Source organism: Hyaena hyaena, unplaced genomic scaffold (assembly GCF_003009895.1).
Source record: "Hyaena hyaena isolate Hyena2069 unplaced genomic scaffold, ASM300989v1 scaffold_325, whole genome shotgun sequence".
Lineage (NCBI taxonomy): Eukaryota > Metazoa > Chordata > Mammalia > Carnivora > Hyaenidae > Hyaena > Hyaena hyaena.
Window position 1 is genome coordinate 1,313,677 of NW_024080957.1, and position 18,542 is coordinate 1,332,218.

Here is an 18,542-nt window from a genome sequence, read left to right on the forward strand (position 1 = left end):
ATTAGTCGTTTTTTAAAGTTACCATCCACTGACCTTGTCATTTCTGGCATTTACTTTATGCTAAAGTAGAAGACGACTTACTATTGCCAATAGCTACTCCAAAAAGACCACCACAATTCCCACATTTACTGATCTTAAACTCACTGAGAACCTAATATTCTTTGGTGGGGGGGATACCTAATTCAAAACTGTTTCATTTCTTCACCCTTTCCTTTAAAATTCTCATTTTCAACTGCACATGACAACAAGGACAGACATTTACAGATGATACCTAATTGGCATCTTTACGCCCTTAAGCCATTATTGTCCTTCCAATAATAGAGGAAAAGGCCTATCAAACCTACCCAGCAGAACCGCGCCCAGCCCTGCATGCTGCCTTCACAGTACACTCTATTTCTCCTAATGATGACAATTTCAAAAACCTGCAAGTTTCCAATACTTTTAAAGGCACAGCTCACTGAAGTTTATAGTTTGACTTCTAAAGCATAAGCATATACTATTACATTTAAGAATAATCCATAGTTCACAGAATAAATCTTAGGTCTTTATTTAAGTAAACATGACTTGTTAAACAAATGCACATTATTATAAGCATAAAGTCTTTTCTCCAATGCCTAATCAAAATTGTGAGAGAATAGCTACTTCTACTTTTCACTTTTTCTGTTTTCTGCGTATTGTTTTTCAAGTTTGCAGTGAGTATCGTCAGCATGAGGACACTGAGATGCTACTCTCTTAGACACTAAGCTTTACTCCAAACAATACCTTGGTGCTTTGGGGTTTAGGGAGGAGAAATGTAGTATTAAGAACATAATGTCTGTCTAGGAAGAAACACCATTATTCATGGTTAAATAAGGAGTACAATGAAGTGAACTACCATATCTGACACCGCTACAGTATATTTAACAGTCTCCTGAGGGTTCTATTAAGAACCACTTCATGGGGGTCATCTGTGTTGTTCACAAGTCTATGGCAGTCGTGTGGAGGCCATTGCTCTTTTCCAGCAGAGTTGAGTAATTATGACAGAAACTACCACAAGCAGAAGAGCTGACTAACTATGACAGAGACTACCAAGCCTAAATATTTACTATCTGTCCCTTTATAGAAAGTTTGCCATACCCTGGATTCAGACTAAACCTGGCAACTTCCAAACCCATGGTTCTGGTAAGAAGACTATTTTATTAGATCTTTTCTCCTTTCCTCAAATTTTTATTAGAACAAAAACTTTTAACCCTGGCTTAACATTTAAGCATAAATAATATACAGGACACTTCACAGAAATATCCCCTCCAGAGAGGTACACATATGAGCCAGAAGAGGCACTGTGCCTTCCCCACATTCAGTTCTATCCCAAATACCCACACGCACGTTTGCTGATGGTAAGCACAGCGAAGGGCCAGCCAGCACCTACTGGTATGGCCATAGACAGCACTTCCAAACCGGTTGATGAACAGCTGCTATCCAAAGCCTCTTAAAACCAGACAGGTGCTTACACCTGGACACCCTAAAAGTACCTCAAGCCAAAACTCTGGTACTGCTGCTATCACAGTGGCTGACTATAAATGACACAAACTTACTCCCTATAGTCAAAGTGGTCTTTCTAAAACAAAAATATGTCGTTGTTGCTTAACTCGTAATGGTTCCTCAAAATTTGTAATTTAAAATTTACACCAAATTCTCCTCTTTTGTAGCACTGTGTATTGTAGGGCTGTTGTGATCTGGCCAACATCTGATGACTGTGGATATAATTTTTTAATCCATCTTTATCCATTTAACATTAGGAAAAAAATTTTCAGTGCCATTAAAACTATAATATATAGTTTTCCCTCTTAGACATTTAGGGTATTTCCAATGTAACTGTAACATTATAAATGCTACCGTTAAAAAAAAAAAAAAAACACTTCAATACAGTTTTATTTTTGTTTGCTTGCTTATTTTATTAGCAGTAGTCACGTTGGGTTATTTTCTCTAGAATACAGTCCTAGGAGTAGACTCACTGGTCAAAGGAACGATGCTATTCATTATTCTGCTTTCTCCTTTCTCTGCTTCTAATAAACTCTTTTACAGTTTTTAAGACTCAGCTCAGATCTCTCATTCCAGAAAAACTTCCCTAATTTTATTTCCCAATTTTTTAGCCAACATAGTTTTACAAACATGGTCCACTACTGTATCGTAACCTGTTATTAAAAGAATTCTAATTAATGGATAGTTTTCTCCTTCATTTGACTAGTCCTTCCTATAAACATTCTCTTATTCTTTTTATATCTTTAGCTTCCCAGTATAACAATTAGCTCATTCATCTTTTAATCAACTAATTGTGAACTACTTCTCTAGCAGTAAACAAAATACTACCAAAAATGTTTGCCATCTCAGAATGAGTATCCATGTGGTGCACATGAAGAGCTCAATAAATAAGTAAAATGTTTAGTGTGTGATTTGTAGATCAAGATAGATGTTCAAAGGAGAAAAAAGTAGGGACAGAAGATGTAAAATGTTGGAGCAGCAGATGAAGTTTTAGATGGGATGACTCACAAGGAAGGAGAAAGCTGGCCAGGAGACTATCCACAGGCAAACGATTCCACATAGAGTGATTGATCAGCAAGAGCCAGGCCCCTGAGGGAGAGTGTGCCTCCTGGGGAAAAGGAGGCGATGAGGTAAAGTTTAAGAAATTAGAGAGGGAGAGGAAATGCACAAGGAGCTACTGAAGAGTTTGAACCACACAGGTGACATGACTGTTGACCCAGAATGTCATGGACAGGGCAACAGCAGAAGCAGGGAGAAAGTTAAAGAGAAGAAGATGGTGGTGGCAGTAGACGGGGTTTGGATGTGGAGCCCTCCCAGGATGGGCCCGAGGTAGGGAGAACAGAGAGAGTTGAATCAAAGAATGACAGTCAGGGTTTTGACCTGAGCAACTAGAAGAATGGAATCATCATTTATAAAATAGAGAATCCTTCAGGAGTTGCTGGTTCAAGGAGTTAAGGCTGGCAAATCTCAAGAGCTGGGATCTAAACATAATCAGCTTGCACTTCTGTTCAGAGATTCAGGGAAGCAGGTAGATAGATTAACCAAGTTAAGGAAAAGGTCTGCTAAAGATGGAAACATAGGAATTATCAGCCCAATAACTATTCAAAGCCATGAGACTAAATGAAATTACCTAGAGGGCTTTCACCAAATTTTACAGGTAAGGGAGAAGAGAATCAGAAAGCAAACTGAGAAAGAAAGGCCAGGAAGGTGGTAAGCCAGATGGTGATGGCATAGAAACCGACTGACAGGAAAGCATTTCAAAGAGAAGAGAATGAGCAACTGTCACATGCTGCCAAACAGAGATGGGAGGGGGTGAATGACCACCAGACTCAGCAACATCGCGGTCAATGGTAGATCTGACAGGAACAATCTGGCACAGCAGTCAGGGAGAACATCTGATAAGGCTAACCTCAAGAGAGAAGAGAATTAAAAAATAAGAAAGGGTAATCTGCTATATAAGGGAAGAAAAAGGGGGTTGAGGACTAAAATGGAAACTAGAGTTAAGAAAGTCCCTCTCTCCTACCTTTTGAAGTGAGGAGTAACACCAGGTTTACATGCTCACAGGAATGATCCAGCAGAGAGGGGGAAATGAACAACACAAGAGAGAATTTAGGAGAATTTCAGGGAGTTAGTGAAAAGGAGACAAGTGTCTCATCAAAGAACACACAGATTTCTCCAGTGTTAACAGGAAAGTGAGGAAACAGAGATACAGGGAAAGGAGTAGAAATGGTGATGGGAAGCTGTGGGAGGTTGTCTCGATGGCTTCAGTGTTCTCCATGAAACAGGAAGTAAGATAATCAGCTGAGCACGGGGACAGGAAATGAGGTTAGAGTCTATGAAAAGATAGGGAAATGGTAAACTCTAGGTACAGAATGTAAATAGGTTTTTGTTTAATGTTTTGATTTATTTTTAAGAGAGAAACAGAGCACAAGCAAGGGAGTGGGGGGAGAGGGGGAGGGAGGTACAGAATCAGAAGCAGGCCCCAGGCTCTGAGGTGTCAGCACAGAGCCCAGCGCGAGGCTTGAACTTGTGAACTCTGAGATCTTAACATGAGACAAGGCCAGCGCTTAACTGATTGAGCCACCCAGGCGCCCCATAAAAAGTTTTTATTTTTTCTTTCATTGATATTTTCTAAATTTTCCATTATAGGTAGGCATTAATTCTGTCATTAAATTTCAGGTTATAGAATTCTGAAATGAGACTATCTAACAGATCCTACCAGGAAGGAAAGGGAACATAATATCTAAGTTAAAAACAAAAAGTAGGGGCACCAGGGTGGCTTAGTCGGTTAAGCGTCCAACTATTGATCTTGGCTCAGATCACGATCTCATGGTTCTTGAGATTGAGCCCCCACTTAGGGCTATGCACTGGCAGTGCAGACCCTGCTTGGGATATTCTCTCTCTCTCTCTCTCTCTCTCTCAAAATAAATAAATAAACAAACTTAAAAACAAAACTAATCAGGGGCGCCTGGATGGCTCCGTCGGTTAAGCGTCTGACTTTGGCTCAGGTCATGATCTCACAGTTTGTGGGTTTGAGCCCCGCATCAGGGTCTGTGCTGACAGCTTCAGATTCTGTGTCTCCCTCTCTCTCTGACCCTCCCCTGGCTCATGTTCTGTCTCTCTCTGTCTCAAAAAAATAAACTATTAAAAAAAAAGTAATCAAATTGTTAGTTCTGCAATACACTAACATATTTAAGATATAAAGGTAAAATTGGGCGCCTGGGTGGCTTAGTCGGTTAAGCGTCCGACTTTCGCTTAGGTCATGATCTCGCGGTTCGTGGGTTCGAGCCCCGCGTCGGGCTCTGTGCTGACTGCCAGCTCAGAGCCTGGAGCCTGTTTCAGATTCTGTGTCTCCCTCTCTCTCTGGCCCTCCCCTGCTCACGCTCTCTCTCTCTCTCTCTCTCTCTCCTAGAAATAAATAAAACATTTAAAAAAAAAAAAAAAGATACAAAGGTAAAATTAAAACTATTTGCTAGTGTTTAGATATATTGTTAGATAAAAAGAAAATAACACAAATCCCTAGGAAAATACACCATTTTCTCCAGAAGTATTTATTTGACATAAAACAAGCTCAAAGAATTATTTTATCAACAAAAAACACACCAAAATATTACAAAATTTTAATGGCATAATAATTATCGCTAAATATTACTTATGGTTACTTTGAATAGTAATGTCGTTTGGTCAAAAATTTTCAGCATCTCAACTGATTTTCAAAGAGAAAAATCCTCCTATTTGATGGTCTCTCCCTAATAGACTATTTAGGATTTCAAACGTTTTAAAATGGGTTCTATCATCTAAGACCGTCTTTCAAACTATATCCACAGATTTCTTCCATTTTTGGAAGGTGCACTCTATTTACAGATTTAGTATAACAACAAAACGATAAAATATCTTACCATATCCACCAAGGCGACATAAAGGAACATGCCTGCAGTGATTGCAAAGATCCAAAGTGTGATGTTATTGGCATACTGACCCACAGCTGTGCCTATCAGCATGCCTATATAAGCCATCATGGCAGAGAGCAGGTTGTAGACAATTGCTTGCTTTACAGTCATGCCAGCTTTCAGAAGAACGGCAAAGTCACCTGCAGTAAAGACACAATGTGAGAGTTTTACAACCACAGGATTTTATACCTTTAAGGGAAAAAAAACCCGGAAGCAAAATTAAAGACTAATATAGAAAGATATACCTTTAATAACAAATTTTATTATAAAAATCTTTTTTACTTAATTAAACCTAGAGATATATGAAAATTCAAAGGACTGCATATCAAAAATCAAAGGTCAATTTTCTATAGAACATGAAATGTAAAAATTTGGGTGGCTCAATTGGTTAAGCATCCCACTCTTGATTTTGGCATAGGTCATGATCTCAGTCGTGGGACTGAGCCCCAAGTAGGGCTCTGTGCTAGGTGTGAAGCCTGCCTAAGATTCTCTCTCCCCCTCTCTTTCTGCCCCTCCCTGCTCACGCACTACTCTCTCTCTCAAAACAAAAACAAACAAACCAAAAAAATCCAAAAAAACAATTTAAAAGTTTTTTTAAAAAATCAAAAACAAAGGGCAACTAGGTGGCTCAGCTGGTTAAGCATTTGACTTCAGCTCAGGTCATGATCTCACAGTTCATGAGTTCAAGGCCCACACTGGGCTCTCTGCTGTCCACACAGAGCCTGTACTGGATCCTCTGTTTTGGATCCTCTGCACCACCCCCCTCTCAAAACTAAATAGACGTTAACAAAAAAATCAAAAACGTAGAAAAAATTTGGTCACTGCTCTTTCCGTGAGCAACAATTAAAGCTCTCTGCTCTGATCTCTGCCCCTTTTCCAAAGAAAAATGGACTAAGAACGAACAGAGATAACCGACTGTAAGTACACTGTATGCTGTTTACATTTGTTTTACTTTTTCCAGAAAAAAAAATCTTAATTCTAAAAATCCTAAAAAGGTAAAATGAATAAAGAGACTTGCACTCATAGGTCTAGAGTTGCACTGCTAGAAAAAAATGATTAAATATTGCTCAGAGACATTACTGGAAGAACAAATACTGCTAGATATAATAGTCTTTAAGCTAAAGGGTGAAAATCAGTAATTTTTGGCAAGCTATAACAAACTGTTTTACAAACTGTACAAACATCTAATTAATCACTGAACACTGAGCAATGCAAGGTATTATATAGAATACTGGGGCATCTACTTCTCTTAAGAAGCAATCTTAGATGTACCTGGCTGACTCAGTCAGAAGACCAGGAGACTCTTGGTCATGAGTTTGAGCCCTATGTTTGGTGCAAAAATTACATTCATATGTAAAGAAACAAACTTTAAAAAAAAGAGGGGGGGATCTTAATCTTACATGACTGAAAGTACATGATCTGGTTTTTTTTTTTTTTAAATCTTATGGTTATAAGGTTCTAATTTATAACAGATAGGAAGAAGTTAAGAGAGAAATTAGTGCAAGGAGATTATCTACCAATGGCTTCTAAATAAACTGCCGTTCTCCAGTTTCCATCTAATACCACTCTTCCTTGCATCTCCTTCCCTCTGATCCTAAACCCTCAATTTTCCCGGTACATCCTGGATTCAAAAGCAGCTTTATCTCTTCTCTCCCCTAAAATTTTCTTTCTCCGTTTCCTTAAGGAAAGAGCTTCCTAACTTCTTCCTCTACAAGTTTCCCCACCAGATTTTTAGTAATTCACCCATGAAGCATGCTCAGGGGACAAATTAGTTTATTAGGGGGTTAGGTAATATAAAATGAGACTACAGAGTGTCTTTAGGTTATAAAATAAAGTGTTTCCTTTTATAATTTCAAAAAAGGACACAGGGCACATGAGTGGCTCAGTCAGTTGAGTGTCCCACTCTGGGTTTCAGTTCAGGTCATGATCTCACGGTTCATGGGTTTGAGCCCCGCATCGGGCTCTCCCTCCCTTTCCTTCTGCCCCTACCCAACTTGTTCTCTTTCTCAAAATAAAGAAACTTAAAAAAAATTAATTAAAAAGGGCCTTAAAAGGAACAGTATTTAACATTCAAAGAACATTGTGTCATAGGTACAAAGTATGTCAACCTTGATGCCTCCCCAGATATTACTGGATAGCAAAATGACTTATTTCATCCTTGAATAGCAACCAAACAGCATGAATTAGCTAATCAACATGCAAGATGAATTTTTAGTTAATACTTTTAAGTTAAAATTTAAATAAAATTAAAATTTTAAGGTATAACTTTTTTTACACAATTTTTGTTTTTGATGTAGAGTTCTATGAGTTTTGACAAAAGTGCATACCATGTAACCATAACCACCATCAAACTCTAGAACTACTTCATTATCCACCCTCTACCCATCCCTGCAAACTTCTTAGGGCCCCTCACTCCTTGGCAACCAATGAACTGCTTTCTCTGCCTACAGTTTTACCTTGTCCAGGACATCATATAAATGGAACCATACAATATGCAGTCTTTTGCATCTAGATTTTTTTTCCTCTTAGCATAATATGTATAAGATTCATTCATGTTACAGTTTATATCAGAAAGTCACGGTTTTTTACTAATACTCCACACATGAACCATAGTTAACAGCTGAAGGACATCTGGGTTGTTTCCAGTTTTTGGCAATTATGAATAAAGCCACTGTACACATAAACAGGTTTTTCTGCCAATAAAAGTTTTCATTTCTCTTGTGTAGGTACCTATGAGTGGGATTTCTGGGCCATTTAACGAGTGTCTTTTCTTTCTAACCTAAAAAGCTGCACTTCCACCAGCAATTTCTGAGAGGTGTTCCACATCCTTTAAAGCCCTTTAAAATGACAAATCCAGCACCTGTAATCCCATGTGTTTTCATCTGCAGAATTGCTTTAGTGAAATGCCTGTTCCAATCTTTTGCCCGCTTTGTTGCTGTTGCTGTTTTTCCTATTATTGAGTTGGAAAGTCTTTAAATATCCTAAAAGTCTCTTGTCAGGTATGTATTTTCCAAATATTTCGTCACAGTCCTTGTCTTTTCATTCTTTTTAATAAGGGTTATTTGTGTAGTGTTTTAAACTTTTTTAAAATTTTTATGAAGTCCATTTTATTACTTTTTCCTTAATGGATCACACTTTTGGTGCTGTATCTAAAAATAGTTTGCCTGATCCAAGAACACAAAGATTTCTCTAAGTTTTCTTCTAAAAGTCTTATATAGGTAACCCCAGCTTTTCAAAAGTTCATATTACAGCCACTTCACTTTTATTAAAGACCTACGTTAGTACCTGTTTTTCCTAATCCCCCCAAAAAAATCCGAAGAGGATTTTCACTTTTATGAAAAAAGGCAAAAAACGAAAACAGCCTTTGTTTTGCAGTGAGCCGCTGCAGAGGCAGCCTGCACCCTGAGCAGCCCGAGGGCCCCACCAAGCTCCTTCCCCTGGAACTATGCTCAGCGTCAAGCCACCAGAGTTCTGAACTGTGTCTGTATCTGTGCTTTTTCTCTCTACTTTGTGCCTCCACTGGCAAGATGTATCCCAAGGCATCAAAAAGCCTCACAGAGGTGATTTTTTTGATCTGGGAATGCTCATAGGAACTGTTTCTTAGCTTTAAGCCATTTCAGCTTACAAAAGGTTTCAACGGAACACTACTTTTGGATAGCAGGGGAAACGTATATTTTAAAATTCTTATTTAATCACTACAGCAACATTTATTGAAAAAACTATCTTTCTACATGGAAAATCCTTTGCACTTTGTTGAAAATAAGTTGCCATATATCTGAGAACTCTACTTTGTTCCACTGATTTATGTGTCTATTTTCTTATCAATATAAACTGTTTCAATTACTGTGGCATTATAGCAAGCCTTAAAGTCAGTTTTGTTGTCCTTTTTCAAAATTCTTCTGGTTGTCCAAGTTCCTTTCATTTGCCATATTAAATTTCTAAAAAGCTCATTTGAAAAAGCCTGCTAGTATTTTGACAGGAATGCACTTCAACTATAGGGAAAATTAGCATCTTAAAGATACTGAGTCCTCTGGTCCATAAACCTGGTATACATTCTTCACGCTCAAGTCTTTGATTTCTTTTGTGGTGATTTGTAGTTTTCAGCATGCAGATTCTGTGTATATTTTGTTAGATTTAACTAGAGTTTCATTTTTTTGGTGATATTATAAACAATAGTTTAAAAAAATTTCAATTTCCACTTTTTCATTGCTAGTATATAGCAGTATATATGATCTTTGTATAATGACCTTGTATCAAGATGAATTATTTAATTTAAAATCCTTCTTTATCCTAGACTTATCTTAAAGTCTAATTCTCAGAGGTATCTGCATATTTTTCTCCCTTTGTCTCCACCTCCTTTCTCAGTAAGAGCCTTTATAAATATTTGAAAAATAGATCAAAGGAATACAGTTGGGATTTACAACAAACAAATCTACTCATCTTGTGATAAATCGATACCCCTTCCTTTCTGCTGACAAAGGCTATCACTAGCACACGAATGAGGCATGCCTGTCAAAGCTGTTTATGTGATCCAATGCTGTAATTATGTTAATATCTCCTACCAACCACTGAGATTTTTTTTAAACAAAAATTTTATTTTTGCCATAAATAATGCATGTATACACATGTATACATCTATATAGTGAACGTTCAGTTTCCCCTAGACAATTCAGCACATTATGAACATTTATTTTGAAATTCTATTTACCCCTTAAATACACATGAGAGGAAAGGGAAAAAATGGGATAGCACTACAGCCTCTCCGAGCTGAGTCCTAATAATATGGCTATATTTATTTATCAAAATGTCACTTCTTTGAAGTTAGAACGAGAGCTGGATTATCTGCTCTTCTAGATTATCCCAAACTCATTTCCTCTTTATACGTTCTTATACAAGTTTTTTTTATAAATTCTTTTTCTTTTTTTTTAAATATTTTTTATTTATTTCTAGGAGAGAGAGAGAGAGACAGCGTGGGCAGGGCAGGGTCAGAGAGAGAGGGAGACACAGACTCTGAAATAGGCTCCAGGCTCTGAGCTGGCAGTCAGCACAGAGCCCGCCGACTAAGCCACCCAGGCGCCCCTATTTTTCAAGTGCTTATTACAGTTGTTTTGAACTAGTAGGAAAAAAGCAGAGAGAATACAACAGAGTAATATTGTAACTTAAATATAGCTAAAACAAGTTTGACAAAAACAAAAGAAAGAGTGGTAATAATTCAGGTGATTTCATCCATTAACAAAACCCAGAGCAAACATGCTGTAAGAGACAAGGGTTTTCTCTTTTCTCAGATGGTTTCCATTTCTGCATTGACACCTCTCAGAGTGAAACTCCCGGAGCTGTATATTGTTCCAAGGTTTAAAACTACCATTTTTCCTATCACATTCCTAAACACAAACAAAACCATCATCTGGCACACCATTAGAGAAACTGCAATGTGTTCAGAAGAGGAACAATAAAACTTAGAATTACTAAGGTTCAGTTTTTAATGCATTAAAATGTAACTTAAACACATGTATGTTTTCCCCTTTAGGGTATGACTTCAGTATAAAAATTTCAAAACAATTTTAAGAATTCATAATAAAAAATTTAACTAAGGCCAATGAGGTTTTAGATCAAATAAATTATCCTAGAATGTGACATGTTATGCTGCTTTGCCAATATCCTGACCTATTAACCAGGGAGAAGAAGTCTCCTCTATCCACTTGCCATGCTTCTATCATATCTTCTAGGGAAATGATCTTTCCCTTGCTTGGGAGTTCTGAGGAAGATGTTTCTAGCCTCTCTCCAGATTCCCTTCTCTCCAAGTAAGTAAGAGTGATTCATCAGAGTACAGACATTTTATGAACGTCTCTCTGGGCCTATTTTATGAAAGTGTCCATTACTGTGCCTTAAGGCAAAAAATAGGCTCTAAAATCATTTTTTAAAATACTTTCTTTGGTTATGGTTGGTAGGCCACTTCCTACCTTGATGGATACAAGAGCCAAAGCATTTTCTATAACTTCCAGAGTTATACTCTTTCTACCCCTAGACAGCTAGAATAGAGTTTAGGTCAATTTAGCGATGAGCATTGGGAGAAAATGCACATTTTCTTAAGGTTGCATCCTTTCCTGCTGGCAAAGTTCAATATACTTCAAATTGATGTTTCCTATCATAGCAATAGTAACATCCCAACTTCTGGTTTGTGGGGTAAAACAAGTAGAGAATTTGGGGTCAAATGTCTCACTGGGGAGTCCTGGCCCAGGTAGAGTTCTATAATCCAGCTTTTACAAGAGCTCTGCATGGGGCCGAAGCCTTATCCAGCCATTAAGGTATGTTTTGCATTTGTTTGATTATGTGGCTATCATTCCTTGTATATCACTGTTTCAAGGATAAACTACAGAGAGAAAAAAGGAGTAAGTGACAGAAAGGCAACCACCCCTAGTCTCCAAACTCCCTGCAGTCAGCAATCATGAAGTGGCATGACATACTCCATTTACAGAGCAGTAAGTAGGTAGGAAGGAAAGTTGAAGGTTTTCCCAGTATATTGCTGGATGTGTTCAGGATTATCCAAGTCTACCACTAAGCAAGTTCAAAAGAAAGAGTGGAAGGTTAAAATTATTAGGCTATATGTTACTTACATTCAAAAACTAACAGAAAGCCCTGATGTGTATGGCTATGGAATTACAAGGAAGTATTCGGCAGATTATTTTCTTCCTAACACAGGAAAGTAGTTGAGAAAAGGGTGTAAGATATAGTACCTGTATTCAAAGAACCTACATTTTAAGAAATAGGACATCTAAAACAGATACGTACTAAGCACCCAAAGAAAGACCTGGTAAAACTAAGTGATAAAGTTTACAGGAAAAAGGAATCCAGCACAGAGAGGGCAGTAATCCTCCGGTAAGAGGGCAGTCTTCAAGTTGGAGGAAAAAAGCCTCTTACCATGTTTAACTAGAGACACAAGTAATGGGACAGGACAAGCCAAGGAGGAAGGCTCAGACACCCACAGCATGTTTGGTGAACTGCGTTTGGGTGAAGTGAAAAACATGCAACATCAGGCACAGTGAGTAAGGCTGAAAAAGCAGAAACGAAAGTCAATGGAAGCAGGACTACTGAATCTCCGCTTTTAATTTTATAGGTAAGGGAGACTACTGATAGATCATGATTACGTGAGCAAGTCACTTTGGGAAGATATATTTGGGATAAAGTATACAAGATGGGCTAGAACAGAACAAAACTACATGCAAATGCTATGGAAACTGTCCAAGCCAAAGACAATGAAGGCAATGATGGTTTAGTCAGGATAAAGGAAATGGGGCATGAACAGGATAGAAGACCACATGTTCAAGGCTGGCAAAGGAACAAAACTCTAAGTACCGAATCAAGGCTTAAAGAATCAGCACCACGTAAGCACTAATAGACTGTTCTGCTTTGAGCAGTTAATAATTTTCTAACCAAATTATACATATAAACTGTACTCAAAGTAAGCAAATAAGACTACCACCGATAAAAAAAAAAAAAATTAAACACGATCAAATGATAGATGTTTCGTAGCCAGATAAATTTAAGAAAAATATTAAACTAGCAAGAGCCCATAAAGAAATTTCCTGGATACCCAAAATATGGAGTTACTTTTTTATTTCAAATTAATTGTCATCTCCACATCCCCTGGATATTTTCTGTGAATGAATGCATATGCACATCTAATGTTTTTCCACTTATAGAAAAAAAAAATCAAAACACACGAAATTAAAAAAAAATCATTGGTAGATCAATAAATGCCAACTAAAACAACAAAGAAATATCATTTTATACCTAATCAAACTGACAAAAATTAGTTAATGTCATGTCTTGGCAGGGATGTGGAGACACAGGAACTCTGATATTAGTGGTTTGAGATGGTCATTGTGGCCAGTAAGACAGAACCTCTGGCAGATCTGTCCTAGGGCCCATCAATTCTGTTTCTGGGTATACTCCCAAAATACGTTCTCATAAGTCTATAACCGCTAAGTCTACAGACGTTCAATGCCTCATTATCTGTGGTGGCAGGAAATTAAAGGTGTAGTGTATCCAATACTTGGTGATAGATATGTAAAATGTAGTAAATAGACAACTCTGAGTACTGAGTAAAAACAACATATTAAATGAATTCATGACAACCTGGGTGGAGTTTAAAAGCATAATGAGGGGCGTCGGGGTGGCTCAGTTGGTTAAGTGTCTGACTCTTGATTTCGGCTCAGGTCATGATCTCATCGTTTGTGAGAGATCAAGCCACACATCAGGCTCTGCGCTAACAGTATGAAGCCTGCTCGGGGGTCTGTCTCTCCTTCTCTCCCTGCTCGTCCCCAACTCGTGGGCCTACATGCTTTCTCTCAAATTAAGTAAAATTTAAAAAACTAAATAAAAGCATAATGATTAATAATATAAGGTAAGGAACAGAATGGGACAGGACATAATACTGTTTACGTAGATAAAGACATATAAAACAATACATTTTTAGGTACATAGAATACAAATTATATAGAACAATGATGACATTTTTACTTGTCATCAGCCATTTTTATGTTTTAACCTCTCCAAAATTTAGATGCATTTATAACCAAAGAAGTCTGAGATGTGACAAAACCTGGTAAAATTCTTAAAGTTGTATATTACCTAACTCATGTGGCAGCTCATGACAGAACACAGCTATCGAAGTACTGATTCCTCCGGTCAATCCAGCACTGAAAGCTGCTCCTGAGGTGGGGGGTAAAAAGAAAGTCAAGTGGTGTTTATTTCCACTTTTTCCATTTTCATTCATAAGGATACGTACAGCCTCTTTTGCCTATCGACATTAACTTCATAATACATGAGCGACTCACTTAGCTTACCTTATACTTTTTGAACATGTAGTGAGGTACAATAGGGGTATGACAACCAGAGAAAGCACTACTCAGTGAAAGAAATATTCTGTATGGAATTAAATTTTCCACCAGGTGAGCCTTCCAGAGCTCACTAAAAGCTCCGGAGTAGTGGTTTCCAGCATTTCAGTCTCTGAATGGAAGTCTGATGCTAAATTTCAAGTCCTAAAAGTCTACGATTGTATTTGCGCTCTCTCATATAAATATTTATAGATGCTGAAATGGCTACATTCTTGTCTGAACTTTTCTGGGTTTAGAGCATAAATTCTCCAAAGTATTACTACTGGGATCAGAGATATAAATGCATTTGATTCCTTTAGTAAAATTCTTTATTTTTAACATTGACAGCTACTACAGATTCAAAAATTTGGACTCCCCTTTCTTAAAGAAACCAAAGCCTACTTTTGAGTGAAGTCTGGAAAAGAAAATCATGAATTAATCACATTTAATAATCTCTTAAACTAGAAATATCAATTTATACTAGCCAAGATTCTAATATTTGAATGTGGTACAATGGATTCTTAACATGTAAAATTTTTCTTCACCTTTTCAAAGACATAAAAAAAATTACTAAACCCAGGACTGAAATTACACACTCAGGGATATAAAAGTATTTGAAAATACAATGTTAAGGTAGTTTTCATGTGACTATGCCTTGAAATTGAGTTATGAAAGTAATATATTATAGACATTTGTTTACATGTTCAAGGAAAACTCCAGTAAAAATACACCTCTATCTATGCCCCAAATAAACTGATTAGAAACATTGACACAGCCTCTGGAGAAAAAGTCAAATGACCAGAGTAATATATAACATTGTATTTGTTAACCTACGATTTTAACCCTATGTATTATAGTTTATAATATTAGCACTGAAATTGTGGTCTTAAAGAATAAACCCAAGTTTCAAGTTTAAATGATAGCCCAAGATTCAAGCCCACTTACCAATCGCTAGCCCATCACTGAAGTTGTGGATGCCATCCCCCATGATTACCATCCAGGCTATATTAGCTATACCGGTTTCTTTCAGATCAGACCCAGAATGACAGGGCCCATGAGAATGGTGAGAATGTTTGTGGTGCCACTGATGGTTGTGTTTCCTCAGCACAGTCTTACTGTCGTCGTGGTGGTTGTGTGTGGCAGCGTGGAGGTCGTGCTCGTGAATGGTATGTAATCCGTCACTGTGAGAATGGTCCATGATTTTCTCCTCTTCCACACAAAGAAAATTTTTAGGAGGGGATTCTTGTTGACCTTCTAAATCTGTCAGTTCAGTTTCATTAAGTCGATCTTCAGAAACGACCGAGTCATCAGTTCCTATATTTATAATAGCAAAGGATATACTTTATCAACAAGTAGATGAATGCTGCTTTGCTCATTCATTTAAACCCAGGCAGAACAGCGGCGTAATGAACATTTCTTAAGTGAAGTCCCAAATAAATGTATAAAAGCAAATCAAATGCACATGTGCACGCACACACACAAAACAAACTGGGATTCTGAGCACCCACAAGATGAACCAGATGAGGTAAAAGGGGGACACTGAGATCAACAGCAGGCAAAGTGGGGAGAAGAGCTGGCAAGTGTGGAGACGCTGTGAATCTGAGGGAGCACGTCATGAGCAACTGCTAAAACCGAAGGGTAGGAGTTACTGCAGCATTTACAGGGCAACTAAATGGACCCATAATTTTTCAGGGGAAGAAGGAACCTTAAAGTTTACCCTCTCTAATCCTCTGTTATCACTGAAGAAAACAGAGACAAGCTTTAAATCACTGGCACCCTCCAATGGCACCACCTATCTGAAAATGCTACTCAGATCATTACTAGAAGCAAGTTCAGAAACACATATAAATGGTAACAACATCTGATAAGTACTTTTTTTTAATTGACGTTGGCCTCTCGCCTAATTTTCAAACGCATTTATTATGTGTCAAACAGCCTACTACTTCTCAAATTGTATTCTGGAGCAGAGTCCAGTTAGAGTTTAATCTGCCCCTTTTCTGCAGAAAATCGTTGGTACATTCAGGGGAAACACAAGTTCAAACAGAAAGGGAAAATGAGCCTAAAAAACTGTAAGTTTCCTAGAAAATTGTAAGCTACCTCATCACATTTACCAGGCAACAGAAAAGCTGAATGGAGAGCAGAGATTTTAAATCGGGAGACCACTCTCCCCCTTCCATATGAAATCAATCCCGTATGGAGGGCACAGAGATTTGCATTGCCAAGATCCAAAAATAACATGGGTATACTGCTTACAAAGCCTTTTTGTTTGTTTCATTTTTTTTTCCTGTAAAGTAAAAGTGCAATATGTTCCTTGCCCTGTGATATAAATAGTCCCACATTCCAGTTTAATTAAGGCTGAAATAGACAAGACACTAACAAAATCACAAGATACACTTACATTTTAGGAAATACAAAAGCTAGAAACTAATATTAGGGAAGCCACAAAAACAAGAAATTTCAAACACAGGCACGGGTTAGAAGCAGTATTACAACGTTTATATTTTTAAAGTTTCATTTCTCTTTAGTCAGAACTGTTGTCTACCGGCAAGAGGCTTGAGCTGAAGCCAGTCAGCATCTGGTGTATTATTTAACTTATGATCTGAAAGCTTCCTTCCAATAGTTGATTCTTCTGTGCTCTGCTTCACAAACCATTTCTGTTTTCCCTGAAAAAAATCTGGTATTAGTATCAAATGTGCAGTCACAATTAGCAACAGTATTCACTTATTAACATCTATGGGAATAAGTAATAGTAACACTTTATTCATAAATTATTTAGGAAAAACAGTGAGAAAAAATTTTTAGAAATTAATCAAGGGGTCTAATGATAAAAATTTTGAACTAAATTTCTATGTTGTTGCTTTTTTTTTTTCAAATACTCAACTGAAAGGATCAATTCATCTACTTCTAAGTACAGAAGACATACAGTACACAGTACTATATTACATGCAACCAAATGAAATGTGTGAAATATATTTAATATGTGTCTTATTTAATAGTGTACGGGAATAGGAAGTTCCAAAAAACCTAACTGTGTTTAATGCAATCTTCCATTTCCCTACATGTGACATAATGGCTAGAGTCAAATTTGAGTTAAAAAATCACAAAATTTGTAGTTTATTTCTGTGAGACTTGAGCAAGTTAAATTTACTGAACAATAAGAATACTCATTTGTAAAATTAAAATGACAGATTCTTAGGATTAAATGAGGTGATGTGTGAAAAAATGACCTATCAGTAACTGACTCTAAACAGCTTTGCAATAAAGGTAAATTTTCTTTCTCATCTAGTCTATCCTCACTTATTAATAAATCCTAAGTATTGTATTTCATTGTTTAGGTTTTAATTTTCCTACCTTTTAACAGTCTTTTTTCTTTTAGCAATACATAACTACCTTTAACAACTCTTCCAACTTAAAGTTCTATTTCCAACCTATGTAAATTTATGAGACCAAATAACCTCTGCCCTTATGACTTGCTTTGACCAAGGGAATGCAAGAAAATGATGGGCCAGTTCTGGAACGAGTGCGAAACCTGACACCTTATGCGTTTTTGCTCAGGGAAGCTGGCCACTCCGCTGTGAAGAAGCTCAGTCTAGACTCTAAAGAGAGGCCGTGTGGAGGACGCCAGGATACAGACATATGCATTCGTGGGCCTTCTAGCCCTGCCCTGTTCAGGCCAACCCAGACCAGCTGAGTTTGAACAGAGTACATGAGTGTCGCTGAGGATAGGTGGAGCAAAAGAATTGCTCAGCTAAATCCTGACTAATTTCCTGACAGAATTAAGAGAAATAATCAACTGTTGTTATAAACCATTAAAGTTGTGGATTGTTCTGCTTCACATCAGTAAGTAACAGAAACTGGGGAAACACAAAATGTTCAACAGAAATATGGAGACAACCAAAGAAAAGAAACAGCAGCCAAGTTAAAGTAGCAGGAAAAAAGTAGGGAAGGGGGGAGGAGAAAAAGCCAACAGTAGTACCAAAGAGAAAAGAAGAAAATGCAAACAAACACCAGCTGGGGTCGGGTTTAAGTGCTTTGGTTCAGAATGTCCACTTTGCTAAAAACTTGCCAATCATTATCCTCAAAGCCCCAAGTTGCTGAAACCAGTCTGCATCGGAGGTATTTCTTCATCTATGGCTCTGAAAGCTTCCTGCCAATAACTGATTCTTCTACGCAGATGGTCAAACGTCTGTTCTAT

At 37.5% G+C, this 18,542-nt stretch overlaps 1 protein-coding gene across 3 annotated transcripts in view; it reads right to left on the reverse strand.

The window, feature by feature from the left end:
• Positions 1–18,542, reverse strand: part of SLC39A10 (solute carrier family 39 member 10) — a 109,808-nt gene that overhangs the window by 3,033 nt on the left and 88,233 nt on the right. For all 3 annotated transcript variants that reach the window (XM_039248958.1, XM_039248956.1, XM_039248957.1), the window contains exons 6-9: positions 16,890–17,010; positions 15,293–15,661; positions 14,103–14,183; positions 5,421–5,611 (exon numbers count right to left, since the gene is read on the reverse strand). In XM_039248958.1, coding sequence (XP_039104889.1) covers positions 5,421–5,611; positions 14,103–14,183; positions 15,293–15,661; positions 16,890–17,010 — 762 coding nt within the window. The remainder of the gene's footprint in view (positions 1–5,420; positions 5,612–14,102; positions 14,184–15,292; positions 15,662–16,889; positions 17,011–18,542) is intronic.